At 40.1% G+C, this 25,714-nt stretch overlaps 1 protein-coding gene across 2 annotated transcripts; it reads left to right on the top strand.

The window, feature by feature from the left end:
• The first annotated feature begins 730 nt into the window (after positions 1-730).
• Positions 731-25,714, top strand: CLTRN (collectrin, amino acid transport regulator). 2 transcript variants are annotated; one of them, XM_062603753.1, is made up of 6 exons: positions 731-878; positions 1,265-1,323; positions 7,515-7,600; positions 15,097-15,213; positions 18,430-18,624; positions 21,536-21,696. In XM_062603753.1, exons 1-6 carry the CDS (start codon positions 812-814, stop codon positions 21,609-21,611), a joined length of 600 nt encoding a protein of 199 aa, XP_062459737.1. In that variant the 5' UTR covers positions 731-811; the 3' UTR covers positions 21,612-21,696. The 2 variants fall into 2 exon arrangements, with proteins under 2 accessions (XP_062459737.1, XP_062459736.1); XM_062603752.1 differs by lacking the exon at positions 21,536-21,696 and adding an exon at positions 23,352-25,714 and having other exon boundaries at positions 732-878.

Raw genomic sequence — 25,714 nt, 5'->3', positions numbered from 1 at the left:
CCATAATGATCCTCCAAGAGCAAGAAAGTATTTTTCCACTTTTATAACATTCTTTTCATGCAAAGCAATGCCTCAGTTGTGAGGCTTTTGTGGGGAATGAGACGTTCACTCTGCCAGGCTCAGACAAACTCCTTAGCCAGAAAGTGGAGTGGGGCTTTGTCAGGGTTGGGGGTGCATGCCACTGGGAGGATGATGCTGGCTCGTCAGAAGTCCTGTGAGTTCAAAGGCAAAGAAGAGGAAAATCTGGAGCCCTGTTTTTTGGGGCTGGGGCTTCTGTGTTCATCACTCGTTTATTTTGGGTTGAAAAAGGTGTCTAGTCTTCCTTTATCCTCAGGGGCCCTCTGTGGGGCCAGCCAGTTTCTGAAGGAAGCTGGGCAGCAGCTTCCTTTGGGATCCAGTGGCACCTGAGCTTCAAATTCACCTGCTGTGGGTAAGAACACAGCATCCTACCACCGCAGTCGCTGGCTGCTCAGCTGTGATGTCCCTTGGACATCTGTATGCCTGTCTGACATCGCATATATGAGGAAAAAAGGTTGGTCTGGTGAAGTTTTGTATTATTCTAAAAAGGAAGAAGGAAAATTAAGAAGCTGTTATGGCTTTTTTGTTTTTTACTACATAAAAAAGATAGTAAATAACTAACAGAAGACACTTGTTTCTAGTGCCTGTTTTAGCTAAAATAATGGGGGTTAATTATTAAACCCTTGGTTGCTCACATATGCTCCTGATGCTTTAATCCTGGGTCACAGAAAGTTTAAGAGTGCTTTACAGGGGAGGCTCACTTCTTTTTCTTCAGCCTTTCCATGCTGACAGGATGTTACGGGTTTTGCTGGTTACTCTCTCTGTAGCTGCTATTGCTCATGCTGAGCTCTGCAAGCCAGGTAAGTTTTGGAGCTTATTCCCACCCTTTCCCAGATAAATGTAGCTATGAGTTTACATCTGTAATGCTGCCAGCTTCTCAGATTTCTATTGTAACTGGTTGTCTCTGGTTTGGAGGTTGAAATGCTGAGCATTCACTTGTTTTATGAGTTTGTAAATTAAATCTGGAAGTTGATCTCACTTAAAAAGGTCGTGGTAACTCTCACTGAGACTCTGTAGGGCTATGGCTTTTTTCACGCCAGTAACCTCTGTCCTCCTAACTGGATGATCTGTAGAGACAAATTTAGAAGAGCTGCCATTTGTGAAATAATCAGAGAAGTAAATATATTTAAGTCCTATTTTGGCTGATTGTCAATATATGTTTCCTTTTTTTCTCTCTTCGTGCCAGATACACAGAATGCTTTCAAAGTACGGCTTAGTATCAAAACAGCTTTGGGAGATGATGCAGTAAGTAAAATATCTTCACATATTCATCCTAACTGAATATATAAGAAGTAATGTATACTGTAAAGTTTCTGAAGGCAGCACAAGCAATTTGTTTTGAAGTGTTAATTGTAATAGATGTGCTCAAGTCATGATCCAGGCATCCATTTCTTGACATTTGACTAGTCCGCTCCTTAAAATGGGATCCTTTAAGAGAAGTATAAAGCTCATATATTCATAAAGATAATATTCTGTGAAATATTTTATTTTTTTCCTGGAAAAACAGTAGAAGTATTACACTTTATGCATGAGAGGTGCAGCATAAAACTTAGTCTGTATTTTGGGAAAAGCACTTCTACTTCAGTGCTAATTGTAAAATCAAGTATGTCTGGGAAGAGAAGCAGGAAAAGATTGTTAGGTCTTTATAAAATGGGACTTATGTCAGACTCTCAGACTGCTCTGGGGAGATCATTCAAGCATATCTCATCAATTCTCTACTAATGTAGGGCTTCATCAGACAGTGGCCTTTCTTCTCATGAGGCTCATGAGGACTAGAATGCTTCAGCTTAAAGCAGGTCCTTGAGCTTAATGAAGTACTGTTGTGAGCAATAAGGGTCTGTGATACATAAGAGACTGGGACATTGGATGACTGAATGGTCCTTCCTGATCTAAAGCACTATGAAATATGGCAGAGCTCAGTACTTTCTTTGCAGTTTAGAATGCTTAGAGCAAATCTGCAGTGTGATATAGCATAAAATTAGATATGAAATGTCTTGAGCAGTTTTCTATCTGGAAGTCTGGTGTCTAATTATATTAGGAGCCCTGGGAAACAAAAAGCAGTTGGTTACATAGTATAAGACATTGGAGACATGTAAGTCTCCCTGTGACTGTAGAAGCCTTTCCAAAATTAGGGGTGGTGTAGCTGCTGTGCTTGGAGCTGTGGTAGCTGTACTGTCTGTTGCAGTCGAAGTTTGAGTAGCTGCTTTGCTTGCCACTGGGGTAGCTGCGCTGTTCATTGCAGCCAGAGTTTGAGTAGCGACTGTACTTGTCGCTGGGGGTGGTGAAGCTGCTGTGCCTGGAGCTGGAGTAGCTGTGCTGACTGTTGCTTTGCCCTCAGATCCACTGACATTTTTTTCCTTTTGAAGGTGCTGGACAGTGTTGAACAAGGCCCTGTAAGCATAGGCCAAGCCCCAGCACGTTGCCATGATTTGTCCATCTCTGGTATGTCCAGAATGGCCACACAACTCATTTAAGTGTTTCACCATTCTTCTGGTGAAGAAGTTGTTCGGTGGTGAAATTCCAAAGTACTGGAGGGGCCCACTGACCTAGATACTTGCCCATACTATCCCACACACCTGCCACTCATGACTGTCCAGCCTCAGGGAAAATCTCTTGGTCCTCCTACATCGTAGTTTGACCCCGGACAAGACCCAGACCTGACTCTGCTTAACTCTTGAAATCAGTCGTGGGCAAAATACACTCTGTATGCATGCCAACATGGTGCTCCCCATCACGATCAGCAAACAAGTCTCAACAGCATTAAAAGGCCATTCAGAAACTTCTAAACTCTCAAATGTAAATGGTCTGGGGGGAGGACTGGGAGGGTAAAAGGATGTCTCCTTCACAGGTTGAGCACCTGAGAAGGAGAAAAAAGGTGTGTAATTGCTAAGCACTTCTATTATATACCTCCCAAAGTATAAAGGTGGTGACCACACTGGGAACATAAGCCAGATCAGTTTCATGATCAATGATTCTATTGTATTACAAGTCATTACCATAAAGTACAATGAGACAAAAACCTTAGCCCAAGCCCCACACTTGAAAAACACTAATACAGCAAATACCAGATGGAAGTAAGATACGATATACTGAAACTGTGAGATCAAGAGGAACAACCTTGAGAGCCAATAAATCAGCATTGTGACGAGTGACTATTAATCCGGTCAGGTCTGTCGTTATCTCAACCCTTCGGGCCCCATGTTGGCGCCCAAAAGAACTGTCGTGGTTTAAACCCTAGGCAGACAGCTTGTTCACTCACTCCCAGTGAGTGGTGCCGGGCTGGAAGCAATTGAGGCCCCCCCCACCAACCTGGGGTCTCTCCCCTTCCTCACTCCCTGAGGGATGGGGAGGAGAATCAAAAGTGCAACTCCCACGGGCTGAGACAAGAACAGTCCATCAACCAAGCTGACATTAGCAGGGACCTTATCCTGCTGGTAACTTCATAAACCAGACAAACTGGGAAGAAAAGTTCCAGATACATGCTAAAGTATTTGTGGAAATTCATATTGAAATCAATTCACTTGGGTGAGAGACTTTAATTAAACAGTAGTGTGAGCCTGATTAGTTCAAAAATTTATTGAAAATAGTGTTCTATGGCTTCTGTTATTGAAGCTTCTCTCGATGGTAACTGTAATGTTTCAATTTAATCTTGGTTCAAAATAGTAGCAAGGAATGAAAATTGCAGTTCCCAGTAATGTTCTTTCTTAGTGCTTTTTCCTTCTCCAATTGTAGTAAAATAAGGGGGGGGGGGGAGGGGTATTTGATCATTTGGGACCTTTTTTTTATTATTTTTCATCTAAAAAGGCTTTGATACAAATAATGAATCTTGAAGTCATTTTGTATCACAAGAAAAAAGCAGTAACTGAGGAGTCTATATTTTTTTTTAGATAGTAGTTTATTTCATATATATCTTCTGAATGGGACAGTTTAGAACAGCATTTTAGAACAACAACATGCAGAAAGTGGTATGATGCCATACAGAATTATTCACAAATAATGAACAATTTACTAAGTGCACAGGTAGTAGTTGCTTCTTTCCGTAGGCTTTGCAGTCTTCTTTGCAAATGCCTGAAATTGAAAACTGAAACTACTATCAAACTGAAATTTATTTTGATTGAATAATTTGGGACACTTTGCTTTTTCATTTTATTTATCTCTTTTAGCAAAGAAAAGCATAATGATGTCACTGTATCACAGTAGGACACAGCCTGCTTAGAACATCTTGGTTATGATGATCTGCTGCTAATTCTTTTCCCATTCATTTCCAAGTCACTTCAAGCTGGATTACAACACAAAACACTGATACTGTGGGCATTTTGCTCTAGGATTGGCAGGATAACTCCAATGTGCAGGGGCACAGAAAATAGGTTACTGTCATTTTCCACAAGGTTTAGTGCATGCCACTTTTTGTGAGGCTGATAAAGACAGGACACCATTTTTTAATCTGTTTACAAGGCAGGCTGTACTTTGCGGCAGGAGTGCCATTTCATATGTTTATATGGTTCTTATCACAATGGAGCTGGAAAGAGCAGCTAAGAGACCGTATATATTTAGCTGTTACCATTTTATTTGCAAATAATGGGTGTACTTGATATTGTTTGCTAACTAGTAGGAGGAGACATGGTATCTGTATCCGAAATGAAAGGAAAGTGATTTATGAGTCTGAGGATGATGAGTAGCTTCTGGAATAGGTGCTAGTCACTAGTTGCTTCCTATGCATGGAGGTAGCAGAGTGCTAGAGGGTTAATTCAAAAGGGCCAAAGACAGCTAGGAAGTGAATAGAAATTATATGCCCTGAGAATTCCATGTAAGTCTGTGTCACCACTCAGTTTAAATGTCAGAGTCAAAAAGCTGGTACCTCAGGGGCTGCAGGCAGGTGAAATAGAAGTATGTTCATATGTCTGTAGCCGTACTGTAGCCTGAATGGCTGTTTAATTAAAACACAGAACTGTTCAAGAGGGAGGGGACCTTGGAAGGTCCCTAGTCCCCTGCTGCTCAAAGCCAGGTCAACACTGAAATCAGATCAGGTTGCTCACGGCGATTTTGTAATATTATAATCTATCTTGTTCTGCTACTTTAACATTTAATGTTATCTTCCTTAGAGCATTACTATACCATTTCACCTCATCAACAACTTACACTTATCATCTTTTACCCATTCTATCATCAACCTCCTCTTTTGCTACAGGCACTTAAAACTGACTTTTACAGTCAGCTGTGTCTAATTCTCCTCCTCCGTAACATATAAAGGATGACAAGTGCAACTGAGCCATGGTCTTTGTGTGTGTTCCTCTGTGTAGCAAAGAAGATGGTAAACAATAACTTTTCTGATACTGTCATGTAAGGTTTCATTGATAAACAGAGTTATGCTTATAGTGTGTGGTTGCAAATGATATTTAATATTTCCTCTCTAAGCAGCACAAAATGTGCATTAATAGGTGTACTTCATAGGAACATGAGAGCAGAAGCAACATCCTCAGTCATCAGCTGCAGTCCAGGCTTTTGCAGTTGGAGGATAAAGGTGAAACTGATAAAGCCTGATAGTAGAACAATTCAGGTTTCTAGGTTTCTTTGCACCTACCCCTCTCTGACTGGAGAAAGCTGATGATTAGAAATTGACTTCTGGCAATCCATGCCCACTTGTCCTGAATTCATACAGTTTGTTAGCTTTAAGGTATTCTTGCCATACTTTTCCTCCTCATTATGTTCCCTTCCCCTTGCATATTCCTTCATAAATCATGTCCTGAGGTTCTTGTTCATATGGAGGCCACAGCAACCTTAATCTCCTCTTAACTTCTGTCTGATCACTGTTTTCTTGGGACTTCGTGCCCTTCCACCCAGAAGGTTGTTTGCAGCATCTTTTTCAGCATCTCAAGCAGGCTCCCAGTTTCTGCTGAGCTTTCTCTCTTTCCCCATTTCTTGCAGCTTTCTGTTTATTCTGTCTTCTTTTTAAAGTGCTTACTCTTTTAGCTGGGGATTGAGTTCCTCACTACAAATTATTTTCCCTGTTTTAAGATGCCCTCTGTTACTCTGACTTAAAGAAGCTATAGGCTACTGCATTATTTATGAAAACTGGATACTTGATAGTGACAAATTGTGCATATATACATGTACTGCACTGAATGAAGCATACCAAATACATATACTCAGTAGTACTACATTGCATTTGTGTCCATGAAATGGAGTGTGCGTCATCATTATCCATTTTCAACGCAGGCAACTGATTCAGTTATCTCTACAGCTGGTTTAATCCACTGGATAACAGATGATTAGTTGTTAATGTCCATTTGGACCTGTTCTCAAAGACTGCAGATGGCATGTAGGGATTCAGTCCGTAGTATCACACACAGAAAAAAGATCTTCCCTTTTAGTGCTGCAAATTGTGCTCCATGGTTTAAATACAAATGTCTTTAAAATCATGATAAGTAGTGTTATGGCTCTCATCTGTATTAATTCCTCTACTATATTATCTCTTTCTTTTAGTGCTAGTTGTTGTTATTACTGACATATTTTCATCAATGCAGTGGGATCAAAATGCAGGCTTTTATAATTTCTTTTCAAAGATTCTCTTTTTTTTCTTTTTCTCTTTTTCTTTTTCTTTTTTTTCTTTTTTCTTTTTTTTCTTCCCTTCCCTTCCCTTCCCTTCCCTTCCCTTCCCTTCCCTTCCCTTCCCTTCCCTTCCCTTCCCTTCCCTTCCCTTCCCTTCCCTTCCCTTCCCTTCCCTTCCCTTCCCTTCCCTTCCCTTCCCTTTCCATTCCCTGCCCTTCCCCTGCCCTGCCCTCCCCTCCCCATGATTTTTTGTCAAGAAAACAGAGAACAACTTTTGGAGCCTGCATTTTAATTTCTGTTGAATTAGTAAGGATGCTATTTTTCTTTTGTCTCATGTGCGATGTAGTAATTTGTATTATAGTTTAGTTTGTCTTGTTGCAAAGATGACATGCAACAATAAGGCCATAATCTCATTTTATTTCTTGGTGTCCTGGTATCCAACTCTCAGAGACTACCTTCAGCATTATCTTTTTTTTTTTGAGGGGGGAGGGACAAAGTGAAATAGTCTTTGAGAGTGAATTTAGGCCTTTTGCTTCACTAGGGTTTATCCAGCAAAAGAGTCAAGGCCATCAATGCGGGTGTGTGAGGGAAAATTCTAGTAATATGCCTTATCTTTGGTGCAAGAATCTTTGCATCTCCAACTTTTGGAAGCATTCAATGCATTAAGCTTTTGGAAACATTCTTTGCACTTTATGTTGTGCTTTATAACAGCTGCTCTTAAAAGTCCTTAGTGAACGCCAGATAGTGGGTAGGAATTTATTTTCATAGCACAAACAGAGAATTTATTCATTTTCTTGATCAATATAGCATTTCAAGTTCAGTGACCCTTTTCCCTTTTCTGTATTTCACTGGTGCTGAAACTGATTATCTTCCTTCTTCCTTTACAGTATGCCTGGGATGCTAATGAAGAGTACCTCTTCAAAGCAATGATGGCTTTTGCAATGAGAAGATATTCCAGCAAGAGCACGACTCAGTAAGCACCTACTCTGATTTGCCTTATACATATTAAAATGCTGTACGTAGTGGTGCATTCTTTGCTGTAAAGAACTGTAGAAATCCTTATATAAAGTTCCTGAAAACAGACTATACCACTATATTTATTTGACACACAGATATATGTTTGTCATGGTTTAACACCAGCTGGCAACTAAATAGCATGCAGCTGCTCACACACCCCCCACAGTGGGATGGGGAGGAAAATTGAAAACATAAAGTAAAACTTGTGGGTTGAGATAAAAGCAGTTTAATAGTTAAAGTGCAATGTGCTACTGCTAGTACTACTACTAATAATAATGAAAGTGAAATAACAAGGAGAGACATATAAAACTAGAAGGGAAGAAGAAAAGAGAAAAAAAACCACCACAAAACAAAAAAACCCAGAACCCCAGTAAACACAAGTGATGCACAATAAAATTGCTCACCACTCACCAAACGATATCCAGACCAACCCAAACAGCAATTGGTCCCTTCATGCTTAACTCTCCCCCCGCCCAGTTTCTATACTGGGCATGGCTGCTGTGATATGGAATACCCCTTTGACTAGTTTGGATCAGGTGTCCTGTCTCTGCTCCCTCACGGCTTCTTGTGCCCCTCCTCACTGGCAGATCATGAGACTGAAAAGTCCTTAATTGGGGTAAGCATTACTTAGCAACAACTAAAAACATCAGTGTGTTTTCAGCATTGTTCTCAGACTAAATCCAAAACACAGCACTGCACCAGCTACTAGGAAGAAAACTAACTCTATCCCAGCTGAAACCAGGACTGTGTTAAACATCACACTGTCTTAAGCAATGTTCAGTCTTTGGACCAGTATCCCTGTTGATGTGAGTTCAACAGCTGCGGATCTCAGTGGATTGCGCCGTTTCACTTTATCAGAATCTGACAGTAAGACATGATACTTTCTGCACACCATACGGGGAAGAGGTGAAGGGACACATTGGCAAGGTTAAGAAATGCAGTACAGATCCTTGAATAGGCAGCTTTGGTGCACATTTCAGAGCACAGCTCCAGTGGTATGCTGAAGATGAGCTGACTTGGGGAACTGGAAGGTGGATGGCTATGCTACTGCTCTGTTCTGCTGCGTGTATCTATCCCTAATAGTGCAGTGGTTGAGTTACATAACGTCAAGAAGTTTCAGATACTGCAGTTCAGACATAAATCAGCCTCTAATTGGTTTTGGGATTAAATCCACCCTGAGGTATTGAATATTCTTCTCAGGTTTCTGATCCTTGCAATTTATGAAATTAGATATCAGAATAGGCAGACTATTTAGCAAGCTGTATTTTCAGTATGTATCTTAATTGAGAAACCTTATAAGTGAATTTCTATAGGTCTATTATTTTTTCATTTTTTTTAGTCTTAAAGGAAAAATTTATAGTTCTGGTAGGCTAATGAGAATAAGGTTTTTAATTTACTTTAATAAACCCTGCTTCACGCTGTCATTCTATCAGATGAAGCATATTCCACGTTTGCAAAGGTATTAGTTACCTTTAGTCACATGGTGATTATTGTGGCTGCTGCACTTTCTCTTAAATACAAGGCGATTTCCCTCTCTGTGTAACACGAATGTTTGGTTCCTTGCCGTTTCATTTTTATTCCTCAGAAGCTGTCTCCTTTGAGCAAGAGAGCCATTATACCAAGCTTAACAGAAACAGCCAAGTATGCTACTGCACCCAATTAAAATGACATTTAAAAAAATGAGTTCAAGATACAAGTTAATTAAAGGTGATTATGCAGGGCTTTTTCTCAGGTTTTCAAATTAGCAGAGGTTTCAGAATATCTGATCCGTAAAGATTTGCTTTTGTATACTTATTTTAGTCTCATGTCCTTTTTGTAAATTACTCTCTTTCTTCAAAGTCATAGTTCTTTCACATAGGAAAAAACCTGGGTCAGAAGCCAGTGATCTTTTTCCTCTTTAAGCAAAATGGCTCTCTGCACATTAAAGTGAAATTAGAAAGCTTGATGCAGGAAGAGTTCAAAAATCAAGCCAGTATGAAAGCAGTTAAAGTTTGAATGGAAGTTATCTCTATCCACTCTGGGAAATCACAGAACTTATGCTCACTTAATTCAGTCTCCTACCAAGACAATTTTTCCTATGGACAAATACAATAATGTCAGTGTCACTGCAGTTTGCAGGAGGGGTTGCACATGTCAATAATTTCCTGCTGCTATGTTTGTCAGAAGTAAAGTCAGTATAATATTTGGAAACAGCTAGGTGTGGTCATCTTTATGTCTTTTTAAGATGGTATAGGACTTCCTTGTGTGGGGTATAGCTTGTTGGGGTGTACCTTCGAGGTATAACTGATAACTCTTCTAGCACTTCTAGATACCTCTGGGGTCATGTGTAGACAGCATGTCAACCAACAGCTGTGCCGCTCTGAGATCTGGTCCAACTTGCTAGGCAACAGACTGAGGAGTTTCCTATTTATAAATTTCTCACAAGTCCCAGAGGACCTCTGACTCTTCAGAGTTCAGCAATGGAGAGCTAGGTGAACCTCTCAGTGCACCCCAGCTAACCTGCCTGTTACATGAGATCAGGAAAGTTATGAAAGCCTCCATCCTGTTAGAAATCTGGAAATAATATACTCCTTTCCCCACCCGTGTGGCTGGCAGCTGGAGGAACTGGGTATAGAGGAGGGAGTGCAGCCCATCTCCATCCCGTTCACAGTGGGAATGGAGGTGCAGGACCACTCAGCATCCCAGAGGGTAGAGCAGCATGCCCTGCACACTCTTGCATAGCTGGTAAGGAGAGTGTTAGCACCAGCAGGAGCTGGTGTCAGATGAATTACATTGCGCTGCAGGAGCTTTTACAGATTAATGCCAACACATTTTCTTTGGGAGCTGTAAAAGATCAATGATAATTATTCTCTCATAAAATAACAAACAAATTGTTTGTGACTGCATCCTGGTAGCATCTAAATTTACCCAAATTTTGCATCTGTTTAATTCAAGACTTTTGTCAAAATAAAGACTTATGAAAAATTCACCAGTATTTTATGTAAGCAAATGCTGGTTCTGCCAGGGTATAAATTCTGCACCATCCATAACCAGGATGTGACAAACCTCCCCTTTAACATTGATTTCTAGCACACCCACAGCCTTGCAGTAACTCACAGCCGCAACTAACTCCCACATGAGACCAAATGCCATTAACTTGAGCTAGCTGGATCAGGCCCCAGAATAATCTGTCTGGTGGATCAGCATAACCATTGTTGCAGTCTGTTTCATCATTTTTGAGATTCAAAGTCATCTTTTGTTAGGCTTCTGGAGCTGAATAAAAGCCAGCCTGTAATGACAAGCATTTAAATGTGCCGCTGGAAACAACAGCTGATGGTGTTGTTGCCCTTGTGTAACTAAATGCAAAATGGACAGGATTGCACATTACATCTTGAGTTCTCTAAAGTTAATTTCTAAACTAGAATTTAATAAATAATGAAGCTCTGTTTAATGCTTGAAAGGCTTGTCAAACTTTTCAAGTTCGTATGAAACAAAGACACAATCCATCAAATTACTCAGTAATTATTAATACACATAAATATTTCTTTTTCAGTGAAGAATTAAACCCCCTTTATTTCCTGCTCTATATATGGGTTCTCAATATGTACATTACTGAACTATGTGAGCCAACCTTTGATCTCTCAGTGTTAAAAAAATATTGGCTGTAGTCTGTGTTAGTAACCCTATTTTTTATAATCTGTGACTCATTTGAAATAATATGCATCTCTTTTGGGCCTCAGACTAGTTGATCTTTAAAACAGAAAGAATGTCATCACATTTACTTTCATTCAAGTAATAGAATCTACTTTTGGTATGTCTTTTCCTCATTTGTATATTAAAAAAGCTGAAGTATTCCCCATGAAATGATGAGAAAAATATCCATCAACATTATCCATCTTCCTAAGACAGGCTTTTTTGATACTAAAAATATTGTGTCTATTTAGAACAAGAAAATAAGCTTCTAGAGTTAAAGCTGTTACAGCAAGGTGATCTCATTGCTGCTCTTCGCAAAGAGGAAGAAAGTAACATTTCTTTGCAGGAGCAGCTGCACAGCACTGGCTTGGAAGGGGCCTGATGCCTTCAGGAGTTAGAGATAGGTGCTCAGGACCTGGGGACTGTGGTTCTCTCACGAGCTAACGACCGCTCAAGGCAACCAGCTCCCCAAGTCTCTGGCAGCTCTTTCTTACCCTAACCAAGCCTTTATATCTCCATAAGGAACAATGATGGTGTTTCAGGCCAAAGAACCATCAGAGTTTCCTGCATCCAACTCACTGATGTTCACTTGCATATATTAAAGGAAATGCAATTTCAGACTTCTGCCATGGTGCCATAAAGCAGAACCAGGATCTTGTCATTTTGACGATAACAGTTTCCTATAGTACCTGTGACAAAAGTCTTCTTGCCTGCTAAGGAAGTAAAAAGATGTCCACATATATGTTTACAAATACATTTAATAAGCATAGTGCATGGAGATGTCAGATTCTCAAATCTAAACAATATATAAGCATAGTGTAGTAATTCTTCTGCATGCTGTGAAACAAACCTGTGTGGAAACAGCACAGAGGAAAAAAGCCAAAAAGTGTACCTGCTGCAAAAAAATTTCCACATTGGTGCTTGTTGAACTGGTCTGTTTTGGTGTTTACTCAATCCCCTTTGAAATTCTCAGAAGCAGTATTACTCTTTTTGGAGACTGGGAGGATTTACAGCATTCAGATTCTGCCAATGGTGGTGGCAGTAAAGCCAGATTTTGGATTCTTATAATTGAGCAAAGATTTTAGACAAAATAGGGAGCAGAAAGGAGATAAAATTCAAGTATTCTAGTGTAAGCCTTGCTGCCCAATTGATTGAGTCAGTGCTGTTTGTTCTAGAGAAAGATATGTTGCCCCAAAATGATGAACTGCTGTATCACATGCCGAAAGCTTTGACACTGGGAAGACCCCAGATTGAAGTATCTCTGAATTTCTGAATGAGAGTAAGAAAGTCAGGGTGTTCTGCCAGTCTTTATGAAATTTATTGGGGATCTCTTTGTGGATCAGACTTTCCTCACTCACCCCATTTCAAAATCATCTGTAGGGCAATATGAACTCAGATTTTCTACCTGGGCCAGGTTTTGATTGCACTACAGAAATTCCAGCTTTAGGAACTGCAGTGAAATGAAGCCTTAGGTCCTACTGTTCTAAATTCTCCTGATGGAAAACTTCCTCTGCAGATACAATTTTGGATATTCTGTGAAGTCAGCAACACACTCCCCCCTCCTCCGAATGTTGTGCTTTGCTTTTGTTTTGGGAGGAATAAATCTGCTTTGATCCTCTGACTGTTGCCAGCAAACTGATGTGAACATCTTTCCAAATTCCAGGGGATGACTTTCCTCTTTTTTTTTATAAAAATTCTCTATATTTGCAAAATTGTCATTGTTCCATAATAGTAAAAGTGGCTGTTCCAGCACTGCAGACTTACTGATGTCAATTTTATTGTGTATCTCTATTTAATACATACCTTCTCTGTAAAACAAAAGGTTGCACTACCCAAGATACCCAGAATACTGCCCAAAAAGGTTTTCAGCAGTAAGTAAAATATTTGTGCAAAAATACGCATAATGGAATACTGTGATCAAGCCAATGCCTGTTGTGCCTTAAAAGCAAACTCGTTCTTTTCCGGACAAAGTCTACACATTCATCGGCAATTTTGACTGCCTTGTATTCCGTCCTGCCTCATGCTTCCTGTTTCTCAGGCTACTGCAGAGGTCATTTAATTATGATTGTAATTAGCCGGCAGATGGCACTACAAAACAGAACTCTGCGGCAGGAGAGGTGGCTAGCAGCTGGGAATTCATCACCCTGAGAAGGATCACAGGTTGGAAAAGCAAATGTTAAAACCTGAATTTTGATGATGGACAGGCTAAATCTTAAAACCAATTGTAGTAGTAATGGATGTTACAAACATCACTCCAGTCAATTAAAAGAGGGGCTGCAATCTTCTTCACTGACATGCTGCAGAGTTTCCTTCTCCAGAACAGCAGGAAGTATCTGAAGACTGACCATCCCAACTGAGGTTGGTCAAGACAGGAGAGCTTGTGACCAGGTAGAACTTGTGCAAAGGGGAAACGAGTCAGGGCTGCTCTCTGGAAATAAAAATGATCCTAATTCTTGGTCCTAGACTTTCAGAATATCTGCTTGCTGCTTGGACATGGTCAGTAAACCTGAGTCCTGAGCTAAATTCTTTAGGTTATTTATTAATGATCATAAAATCATAGAGTCACAGAATGGTTTGGTTTGGAAGCAACCTTAAAGATTATCTCATTTCAGCCCCCTGCCATGGGCAGGGACACCTTCCCCTAGACCAAGTTGCCCAAAACCCCATCCAACCTGAAAGTATATAATTATATATGTATATAATGTATAATGATAAAGAACTAAATATTTTTTCCCCATTTTTATCTCTCTAGCTCTCTTTCATAAAGACTTCAGCAGTCCTTTTATGGTACATGTGATGTTCCTTGCCATGCTGTAATTAATGTCACATTATATAATTCCTATGTATTATGCATTTGGCTGGTTTGTTTCCTAGTTGTGTGGATAAACTGGGAACACACAGAAAGACATAAGGGTACCATCTATCCTCAGTCACTACTATGATATATTGCCCTTCACTTTAGTTTAAATACTCATCATGTCATTCCATGGATTTTTTAAATGATGCTTACACCTTTTACTACTATGAGTGATAGAAAACGAATTTGTAAGAATCTGAAAAAAGTCATTTAAAAGACATTTTTTTTTCAGACTTTTTGCATAGTATGCCATAAGAAGCTGTGTGCCTGGGGCCTTCCACTATTAACTTCACATAAAGCTGAGCAATCTTTTTAAACAGATAAGATAAATCTTTGTCATAGCATAAGCTAAAGGTCATAGGCCAGTGTCAGTAGAATGTATACACTTAGCCCGTTGCCCTTACTCTGTGAATAAAGATGTGAAAAAGAATAACATCGGTTTCATTGCTCTTCCCTCCAACAAATGTATCCTATATGAGGACTGCATTTGTTTGAAAATCATGTGGGGAATCCCTCATTCCTGGTTCCTGTGGCATTACCTGTCAAAACCAAAGTTCTTAGTTCAACCAATGCATTTGCCCCTTTATATGGCTTTAGTCACAGCCCTAATGATTAAGATGCAAGTATGTATTTTTCCATTTGATTGCACTAAATGTGTATGCAAGACTATGCAAGTTTGTAATAGATTCAGAAATTCATTTTAAGACTCAAGTTTGGTCTTAGTAAGCTTTTTTTATTATTATTCATATTGGGAAATAGGAAATGCTGGGAGTGATATTTTTCCCTTGAGCATTAACTGTAAACGTTTTTAAAGTAAGAACTTTTCCCCCTTTAAATGAAAGAAATATTTTAAGAAAATCTGTAATATTTCAGTAATTCCTTCTGTGCACTTTAATGATGATTGTTGTTTTAACTGTCTGCAGAATTTCCAATGTGCTGCTCTGCAATGTGACGGATAGGGTGTCCTTTTGGTTCGTGGTCACAGATTCTTCAAAAAATGTGACAACTGTTCCTGGAAGTGAGGTAGAAGCAGCCATCAGGTACAGCCACTGCCTCTGCAACCTTTTCTTCCTTGCTGACTGAGAATGCTTTCTCTCTCTGGACTTGTGTGAATGAGCACTCTGCCTCTTTAAGGATGAACCAGTCCAAGTAGTTAAAACACCAAGGGGTCACTACTGTTTCATGCATGTGAGATTAGAGGATTTTTAACAGTACCACAGAATGCAAAGCACGTCAGCACTGGGATTGTGACTTGGAAGGAGTCTCCCTTACTGCTGGAGCCCCAGAAGAAATCTAGTCCTTTTCTAGAGCTTTACCTGTAATTTGCAGGTACTGTACTGCACATATGCTGCTCTCATCCAGCTGCTGTATTTCCCAGTGAGAGAGCCTTCTCCCTCAGATGAGAGAATTGCACACTTTCTGGGTGTAATTTATATCATAGAATCATAGAAACATTTAGGTTGGAAAAGACCTGTAAGATCATCAAGTCCAGCCATAAACTGTTAACCCTTGACAGTGTTAACTGTCAAGTCCATCACTAAACCAAGTCCCTAAATGTTACTTCAATGTCTTTTCAATATCTCCAGAAATGGTGACTCGACCACTTCCCTGGGCAGCCTGTTTCAATGCTTGACAAGCTTTTTGGTGGAGATGTTTTTCCTAATATACAATCTAAATCTCCTCTGGTGTAACTTGAGTCTGTTTCCTCTCACCCTGTTGCTTGTTACTTGAAGAAGAGAATGACACCTACCTCTTGCCCTGCTAGTTTCAGGTAGTCGTAGAGAGCAATAAGGTCTCCCCTGAGCCTCATTTTCTTCAGACTAAATAACCCCAGTTCCCTCAGCTGCTTCTCACAGGGCTTGCTCTCCGGACCCTTCACTACCTTCCTTGCCCTTCTCTGGACCCGTTCCAGTACCTCAATGTCTTTCTCGTAGTGAGAGGCCCATAACTGAATACAGTATTTGAGGTCATTTAACTTTCATTGCATGACGCATGCGCGTCTATGCCTAGACTAATGGCCACAGGCTCCCTTTTGGTGCTTCTCAAGTACAGTTCATCTGACTTAATTTAGAAGTCAGCTTTCACAATACAAGAGCTCCTGTGAATTCTTTATGACCAGAGCTGGCTGTGTCCCAGCTTGGCTTAAACAATCTTATGCTTACATTCTTTTCATATCTCTTACTAGAATGCCAGTCGATAACGTTGTTGAGCGTTGCTTGTACAAATGACCGTGCAGTACAAAGCAGTTTGCTTTCTACTAAATATCACATTCTGTAGCCAATAAAAGGAGTGTAGAGCTGAAGAAGGGGAAAAAAAAAAAAAAAGGGTAGTCTGACTTCAGTGATCCATCAGAACTGCATAAGGGGTTTATAGGGATGACTCCCACAAGCAGCATAACTCGTACATTTCTGGCGCATGGAGTGGAAAACAGACCTCTTTGTTTTCAGGCATTCTGTACTTTGTCTTGAAAATTCATGTTATCTCTATGGAGGTGTAATGCCTAATTCCTGATGAATGAGTATGCGTTCTTTGGGAAGGATTAACTTAAGCTCATGAGCAGATTAGACTATTTCCTACACAGACACCAAACAATAGCTTCATAGCATTAGTGAAGGAAGCAGATTATTTATTCACTGAAGTTCTCTGTCAGAGTGATGGAATGCAGGGGTTTTGCATTTCTGTTATTCTTTGATACCTTCAGTAGCATAAGCTGATTTATTTAAATCTTTTATGTGCCCTGTTTGCCACAGAAATTGGATGCTGTTATAGTATGTTTGGTTTTTAACTGTTGTCTGTCACCTGATAAAGAATATACTATTTATAGGAACTTTTATAACTTAGAAATGAGAAATAAAATTATCTATAAAACTACAATACTTTTTATTCAATTGCTTCTAATTGTAGGCTTCCACACTAAACCATTATTCTAATTCTTCATGCTACAGTAGCACATAAGAACATTACTCATGGACCATAATTTTATTGTATCATATTCTCTACACAGTAAGAATAAAGTAAACCTTTTCAGAGCTCTGTATGAGACTCAAGATCTTGCATAAATATACACAAGGTATACTTATGCATATACAAACATGAAATGCACCTGTAGCTGCCTGCATGTGTTTCAGCACATAATTCTGTAACTCCAGCTGTTAGATGAGGGTGAACAATGCTTATTTCAGCTGTTCACAATGATTCTTTCATATCAGTAAGGATGAAAATCTTTTCTAAATCAAAGACGGATTACCGTATAACGAGTCTTTTAATATGCCATGGCTTTCAGTCTTCCCCAGGAATGCTAGCTTTTCATTAAGGCTAAGAACTTCCTGTTTAAGGAAAGGCAAACATTATAATTTCCAAGAAAAAAAATTTGCAAAATCTTACTTGCATTTCCCATATATTTGTTCTTAGGAAATACTTGCTTTATGGTAATTAAATGGAATTGTATACAGGAAAGCTGCTTGTAAATCATACAACTACAAACAAAAAGAATCTCTCAAGAAAAATATGTGTAATAAATTTTCTCAAAAATTTTTAGCATTCTGAAAGAGCTAATGAAAGATACTGCTAAAGCCTCTTAAGGCTGCTTAGATTCAGATCCAAAAATGCCTGAAAATACTTAGAAGTAGTGACTGTGAGTGAAAGTACGTGTTAAAGGGTAGCAATTGGAAAAAATGTGCAAAGTATAAATCCTTTTATATGCACCCTGCAGGGAGGAAGGGCATGTAGGCTATACGGGTGGATTCCTCTGGACCAAATTTTATCTTGTGCCTCATGGACCTAAGAAAATCCACAGCAGCAAGAGCAGATGTACCAGCCCATCACATGCAGGGTGGTTCAGTCTGAGGAACCAAGGGGCACTGAAAAGTAAATCCACTTCTCTGCTAATCTTGAATGCTGCATGAACAAGATAACAGAGCCACTGTTACAGATTACAACCTGCTAAGTCTTCAGTGCATGGTCCAAACTAGAAATAAATAATAATACTGCAGGTCTCACCTATATTTCCCAGTTTTTCACATGAACACATACAAAACTCAAGTGTACAAAAGTTTGTAAGTGTGTGGATGTCTGTGGATTACTGACAAGGTCTGTATTAAAATGAAGGTCTGTGTAATCTTGCCAATATCATACTGGATCAAACTCAGCCCTCCCAGACTTGCAGCACCTATATGATTTTTTTTCCTTCTTTTTATCTTTTTAACTTGTAAAATGCCATTATAAAAAGTTGTGATGTTCTTTGTGTTTTTATGAAGGATGAACCGGAACAGAATCAACAGTGCCTTCCTGTTGAGCGACAAAACACTGCAGTTCGTGAAGATAACCTCAACCTTATCACCTCCTGTGGAGCCCTCCACACCTGTCTGGCTTATTGTATTTGGTGTTGTTCTTTGTCTTATTTTGGCTGGAATTGTTTTCCTCGTTGTTGCAGGGATTCATCAACGCAAGAAGTAAGCGGCTTAGCTTTTCTTCTGTCTTAACTGAATACTGCAAGTTAAGCCATCTGGGCTGGTTTTGTTTTTCAGATCAGTCTCAGAGAAATTATAGCTGTGCCCCCCTCTCCCTCACTAGGTAAAGATAACCCATCTGTCTTTTTCTGAGAAAAGGAAGTATAGATGTGAAGTGTAACAACTGTGAAGTATAGTAATGTTGAGTTGTACTGAGGAAATAGGGAGTACAAGAATATGATCCTGGAGAATACCTAACTAGACATGATAGCTTTACAAGACATTTGCTGTCATTGTTCTCAAGGTTTAGTGTGCCACAGGCGAGCCTCCTCTCACAGACTACCCAAATTGCTACCAAGAAGGAGAAGCCTAGCAGTGATTGTGTGCCTCCTGGCAGGGCTAAAAAAATTGCTGCTGCAGTTTGAGAAGACTCAGTAGGGGACACAATAATGATTAATGTATGGCTGAAGAGGGTCTGCTCAATGGAATGGTGCATGGTCTCACCTTATTGAGTGCAAAGAACCCAGCCCTTCACAGATTTCCAGATCTCCCCATGAGCCTAAGTGTTTGCTGTTTGGCAGTAGGGTAGGAGAGAGACACACTCTTTTTCTTTTCATTTCTGCCCTTTTTCTCTTAGTTTCTGTGGTGGCAATGGTGAAAAAGAGAAGGCTACTCATGCTGTCCTAGTGTGAGCATGTTGGAGCAAGACAGACAGCAGGTGGAATTTTGTTTCTGCCCTTTCTGTTGGCTTGGAAGTGGGCATAAGGAATAGAAATTTCTCAGGTCATCTGAGATTCTGCTGTAGAAATTCAGCTTCTGCCATGCTTTAGGCTGCCACAAAGGTTATGCTAAGCATGAAAAAATTATGAATTCAGCAACAGAGTTATATAGGAACAGCAGAAGAACTGAAAAAGGGTAAATCTCTGCTGACAACTAGATAATGTTAAAATTATTGACTATATGGTGAGCTGCATCCCCAAATACAACAGAACAAAGAATTCTTGTAAGAAGATATGAAGAGTGGTGTGTTGTAGAGGCACTTCCTTTCTGCCTCCTTATCACCTTGAAGAACATTATTTTAACTGCAGAAGAACACCACTTATTGTGAAGGATAAGTGCTTCTCATAAAGAACCTGTAGTAGTGGAGTCAGAATCCCTTTAGTTATATTTTGCATTCAGAAGAATTGTATGTATTGCAAGCCCTCTGTTTTTGAACAGCAGAATTTGACAAATAGATGAGAGCTGCTGTTGGGGGAAGAGTCTGGGCAGATACTTCGGGTGTGCGATTAGCTTAGGCCCTGTCACAACCTTCCATGTGGTATGGGCTGAGTTATTTCATCTCTGAACCTAGGCAACTTCTTCTGTAAAACTGGAGAATGATGTTTCACTATATGAAGCCCATATGTGCCCTCTGTGTTAGTAAAATGGCTGTGTGTCTATGTAGTGCTTAACTTAAAGGGGGTCTTTGAACATTTCAAATAAGTGTAATATAGATTATGCTAAATAGCTATGATTTTTTTTCTAGCTAAAATAATAATTTGTGTTTCATATCATGCTGAAAGACATTATTTTCTCCCCTCTTATTTTCAAAATAACTCAGCCGAGCTTGAGCGGTTCCCCTCAATATGGTGTAAACTACATGCTCATATCATCCTACCACCACTAATATGACTTGCTGCCTGCCTGTGGTCAGTTGGCATCCTCTCTGTGTCATGCTCTTGTTGTCCTTTTACTTGTTATGCTTCATTTCTCCTGTTTCCCTTCTTTGCCTTTACGTATAACTTTTCCTCAGAGCAGATCCCACCATGATTCCTCAGAGCAGATCCCAACCCTCCTTTTACATCAATGGCATCTGCAGGCAGGGGCAAGGGAGTGAGAGAGAGGGTAAACTACTGTTACAAAGACTGGAAAAATGACTCCAACCCTCCTTTTACATCAATGGCATCTGCAGGCAGGGGCAAGGGAGTGAGAGAGAGGGTAAACTACTGTTACAAAGACTGGAAAAATAACATGGATGGTCTAAGCTATTTGGCTGCTTGAAAGAAGAGCCAGACATCAGAGAGGAGAAATTAGAAAGTACTCATCTCTTTTTCAGGCATCAAAGTATGTGGCCAGGTTGTCAAAGATTTTAGCATGCCCATTAATGAGTTTTACTGGAAATCTGTCCAGAGCTGACATAGCAGCAGCTTTGCTGCCTAGTAAGCCGTGTTGGAAATCTGGCCCCAAGGACAGTGTTGACTTCTTATGACTCATAAAGTCATATCAACCATGGAATGGTCTGAGTTGGAAGGGACCTAAAGCTCCTCTAGTTCTAACTGCCCTGCCATGGGCAGGGACACCTTCCACTTAGACCAGGTTGCTCAAAGCCCTGTCCAACCTGGCCAGGGATGGGGAAGCCACAACCTCTCTGGAAAACCTATTCCAGTGTCTCACCACCCTCAGAGGGAAGAACTTCTTCCTAGTATCTAATCTAAACCTACCCTCTTTCAATTTAAAGCCATTACCCACTGTTCTATCACAACATGCCCTTGTAAGAAGTGAAAATGTAAAAATCAAAAAAAAAAAAAATAAAAGTTTGGAATTCTGTATTTATAGGCCTTTAAAGTATCAGTTAAATACCTCTGTTAAAGGAAGCCCAAAAGCACATGCTTCAGGCCATTCGTACTCAGGGTGGCTGGGAAGCACGACTGGCCTATAATGGAGTTTCAGGAATGAGTTACACTCATGCCTTATTTCTTGAATTGAAAAATTTTCTTAATTAGTCCTTCAGTGTGCATCACTGCCAACATATAAAATTCCAGCCCACAGCTGCCTGCAGTTGAAGAGCTCTGTGTAATTGTAGCCTTTCACTTTACAGTGAGCTGTATCAGACATACTGTCTCCCAGCCTTATGTTTGTTCTCCTGTCATTGCAGCTATAGGACACCTCCCTGTCTGATAATAGATTTGGCACATACCCAGGGCAGGATCATCCTCTACTGGTTATGCTGAACTAGACTGAAGTCTATCCTTACCCCCCAAAATACCGTCTGCCGCAGAGGCCATAAACATTTGCCTTGGGAAGAGTGAAAACAGAGTAAGCACACGTTTTTTCCGTCTGTTACTCTCCCAATGTCTAATTTACAGCTGGGGGCCTTCCTGAGCTGTGTTGGGTTTTCATGTATTGAGTAACCCACAATGTTTTCTTCTTAACTTGTTAGTATCCCCTTGGACTCAGAAATTTTTGGCTTCTCTGAATTCCTATGGCAACGAGTTCTACACATCTCCTCTTCATGTAATTTCATAGAATCACAGAATCATAGAATGGTTTGGGTTGGAAAGAACCTTAAGATCATCTAGTTTGAACCCCCCTGCCATGGGCAGGGATACCTTACACTAGACCGTGTTGCTCAAGGCTCTGTCCAGCCTGGCCTTGAACAGTGCTAGTGATGGAACATTTACCACTTCTTTGGGCAACCTGTTCAAGTGCCTCACCACCTTTACAGTAAAGAACTTCTTCCTTATATCCAACCAGAACTTTCCCTAAGTCTGAACCCATTACCTCTTATCACTACAATCCCTGATTAAGAGAATTTCTTTCAAACCTGCTTGTTAGCATCTTTTATGTTCTGGCCCCGCAGTTTTTGTACTAAAGAACACTCCTTTTAGCAATGTAAGAGCAGGTACAGCACTCAGAGGTTTCCCCTACTACTGCCCATGTTTATTTTTAGCAAATCTGTAATGCCAAGAATCTCCCAAAGGCCCATAAAATTTTATTATTGTTAATATCACTGTTATTGGCAGTTACACTGACTCAGGTTGTTAACGGTTGTCCTGAGTCAGATTGTTACAGTACATGTTGCAGGATAGGAAGAAGCAGTGGAGCTGAACTTTGAGTTTCTTATCCTCTGAAACTGCTGATGCTGCAGGCTGTAAAGTGTAACAGGTTTTTAAACTATGAACTAGTAGATCTCAAGGTCAGAATAAATCTGGAACTAAAGGAACATCGTGACATGTTGACTGATATTTCTGTATTACATCCTCTTGTGGTTGTATTTTTGGATAATTTTAATATGCTTTCGGTGGGAACTGGAGCCTGGAAAAGTGAAAGCTGTGCAATTGTTTGATCTAGAACACAGAAGTATAAATACTGGGTGGGAAGGTGACTGTTAATGAAGATTGACTGAAAAACACAGATTTGCAGCATTAAGAGTACCTAAGCTCTGGAGATCATCAAGGAGTGTGAGGGCATTCAAGTCTCCACATTTGGACACTATAGTCTTAAGATGATCAGTTTCTAAAGTTATGTTTTAATTTGCCCACATTATGGGGTAAAATCTATAACATACCTAACAGGGTCAGACTAGATGCTTAGTGTGGTCCTTCCTGACATAAAGCAAAAACAGATGTAGAGGTTTTTTTCCATTTTTGTTTTTCGCCAGCTTTTTCTTCTGCACTCTCCAGTCATTCTACAGAATGAGAAGGTGAAGTAATATTTGTAACATGCTTACAACATGTTTACTTTAGGTTTTCTGATTCCTGATTCCTGATCTCAAACCACTAAACCAGGGTTTCCAGTCTTTAAGCCTCCACCCTCTGTGGTATGCTTACAGCAGCAAAGAGGTGCACCAGATTATGCTTTTCATAACCTATAATGAACTTCTGACTATATATGCAGTTTCCTGGCTGTGGAATCATGGTGGAGTGCTGCAGGTCAACAGAATAAGATGATTTTCTCTTTCTTGTTTTTAGAAAGAATAAAAAGTCAACAGAGAGAGAAAATTTAGAAGAGAAATGCGAAGTGACAATAACAGTAGAAAATGGGATTCCTTGTGAAGCGCTGGATTTAAAAGCAGGCCGTATTAACGGAGTCTTTGCAGCAGATGATGAACGGTTCACACCCTTATGAAATGCTGCCATTGCTATCTGGTGTTTTTTTTGAAAGACTCCTGTGCCTACCTTATCTCGTCACTACTCCTCAATGTCAAACATGAAGACAAGAAAAATGTCCTTTCACTTAATTTCCCTCAAGAGAACCTTTTGCTGATGACACATACACTTGAACCTCCATTACAGAGCTTTTGTTCATGGGCAAAGCAAATGAGAAGACCTCAAATGATAGCCATTAAAGATTACCAGAAGATGTGCAGCAAAACAAGGTTGAAACCTGCCTTGTGTCAGGCATTTAATTTGTAATGATTATTTAAATATGTCCGTCGCTTGTTTTCCCCTAATATAAATGTGAAACTGCATTATTCCTGAATGTCACTGGGGGTAACATTTATCATTGTCAATTCTTGCTGGGCTTTCTTTCAAGCCATATGCAAAAGTTTCTCTGTAAAATGACTTGGTTTTGCTGATATGCAGTATGCCTTTGGATGGAATAGTGATCAGTGCATGGAAGTTTTCATTTATTGAGAAAAAAAGCAGGCTTTCACAGCCTCCATAACAGCAGATTAAAAAGCAGCTGGACCATATATAGCTTTAAGGCTAGCAAAGATCTGGTACTAAAACTGTTTTTCATTTAACAGTCAAAGTCACAAAGCATATGACTTGGAAATTAAGAGTTGCAAAAGTTTAAGATCTGTTGAAAGTAGAAGTTTCAACAAAGGGCAGATTTCTGAAGGTGCAGTCTGTAGTGAGTGGCCCAGCTCTCATTAAATCTATGAGGACATTTCACAGCTCTGAAAAAAAAAAACCCTTACATTTTTAAATAGTGAAACTAGAGTAGACATCCAAGACATAGCCAGCCTGGGGTCAGGTGAACCTTCATGTGACAGCTGGAGAGCTTCTGAAAAGGTTCAGTGCTTGAGACACCAGCTGCTGGGCTTGGTGTACCCAACCTGCATGACAACATGTAGGTGGTGGTAAGTTGGCAGAGACTTTTCAGACCTGCGTTGTTGTTTGTGTGGCTGGGAGTTGAGGGCATCAAATGGTGCCAGACCCTGAACTGCAATGTTGGATTGCTTTGAAGTCAGCCATATGTACAGACTGTAGCATCTGGGCCCTGATCCCATTCCCATTTAAATCTGTGATAAAATTCTGACTGATTTCAGAAGAACTGAGCTCCAGTGAAAGGGGGTTCAAGTGTGTGGGTAACTGTACACAGAGAATGGAAGTGTGATGCAGTATCTGAAATCACCAAAGATGCCCATATCACTGGAGGCAGAATTTAACCATTAGGCATCCTGTTTGCTGTGTTTGGAGGCAATATTAGAAAACCCATTTATTTACCAGGGTTATTCCATCAGACTCCTCACAAAGAAGAACGGGGTAAAATAGTGTCAAAGCTGCTTGTAAAGGACCATCCAGTCCTAAGGCTAGAATGTTTCTTGTCTCTCAGGGTATACATCCTTCAGTATTTTGGCTGTATTGAGCACTTTTGGCTGTCAATTTGACTTAGCGCTGGCTGTTGCGAACAGGGTGAGCAAAAGGGGAGAAATGGGGAAGAGGAGGGTAAGCTGCAGGACAAAGGGAGGAAGCTGAGAGGGAGAAGCTCAAGGGAGTTGGGGGAGAAGAGGGCTAAATGCAAAATAAAACTATGGAACCCACTGATAATTTACCTCATGTGGTCTCATCTGTCACAGTTGTCCTGGTGGTGGGTCCCTCTGGACAAGGATGGCATCTTCTCTGTGTCCCAGAGGGTGTGCTGCTCCATTCTGAAAAGGATTAATAAAGTCAGTTATTCATGATAATATCTCAGTGCTTCAAAATTACCATCCACAACGCGGAGATATATTTCTCATAGGAATGTCAAAGATGAAGCTTACTGGTGTTTAAAATTGTATGGAGGGAAGATACAGAATACAGTGTTATTATTGCTTCCTCAGTCATTACCCCAAGGTCTTTCACTTAGGCAGAGTTTTATTGAGGTAATTCAGATCCCATAATTTCTAGAACTTCACACTTTTTGCATTTTTTGTAGGACAGATAGCTACACTGCAGTGTGACCACAATGGGTTGCTGTAACTGCAGCACCTCTGTAAGAACCCGTGAAAGATTTTGGTGAGAAAAGCTTGGCGGTGCAAGAGCAACTTCAAGCTACTGACTAAGAATTACTATTATCCTGTATTGTATTATATGATACCAAAATAAAATTCATTCGATATGGAAAA

Source organism: Pezoporus occidentalis, unplaced genomic scaffold (genome assembly GCF_034315485.1).
Source record: "Pezoporus occidentalis ecotype Australia unplaced genomic scaffold, CSIRO_AGI_Poc_V1 ctg81, whole genome shotgun sequence".
In the NCBI taxonomy this organism is placed as follows: domain Eukaryota; kingdom Metazoa; phylum Chordata; class Aves; order Psittaciformes; family Psittacidae; genus Pezoporus; species Pezoporus occidentalis.
The sequence above is the reverse complement of the archived record's forward strand: the minus strand, read 5'-3'. Positions and strand labels throughout refer to the sequence as shown.

What these genes read in the sequence shown, in the direction of transcription:
- CLTRN (XM_062603752.1), top strand. Translation starts at nt 812, where the DNA reads ATGTTACGGGTTTTGCTGGTTACTCTCTCTGTAGCTGCTATTGCTCAT. An exon ending in TGCTGAGCTCTGCAAGCCAG is followed by an intron (nt 879 to 1,264) that starts GTAAGTTTTGGA and finishes TCTTCGTGCCAG; the next exon opens with ATACACAGAATGCTTTCAAA. An exon ending in TCCAGCAAGAGCACGACTCA is followed by an intron (nt 7,601 to 15,096) that starts GTAAGCACCTAC and finishes AACTGTCTGCAG; the next exon opens with AATTTCCAATGTGCTGCTCT.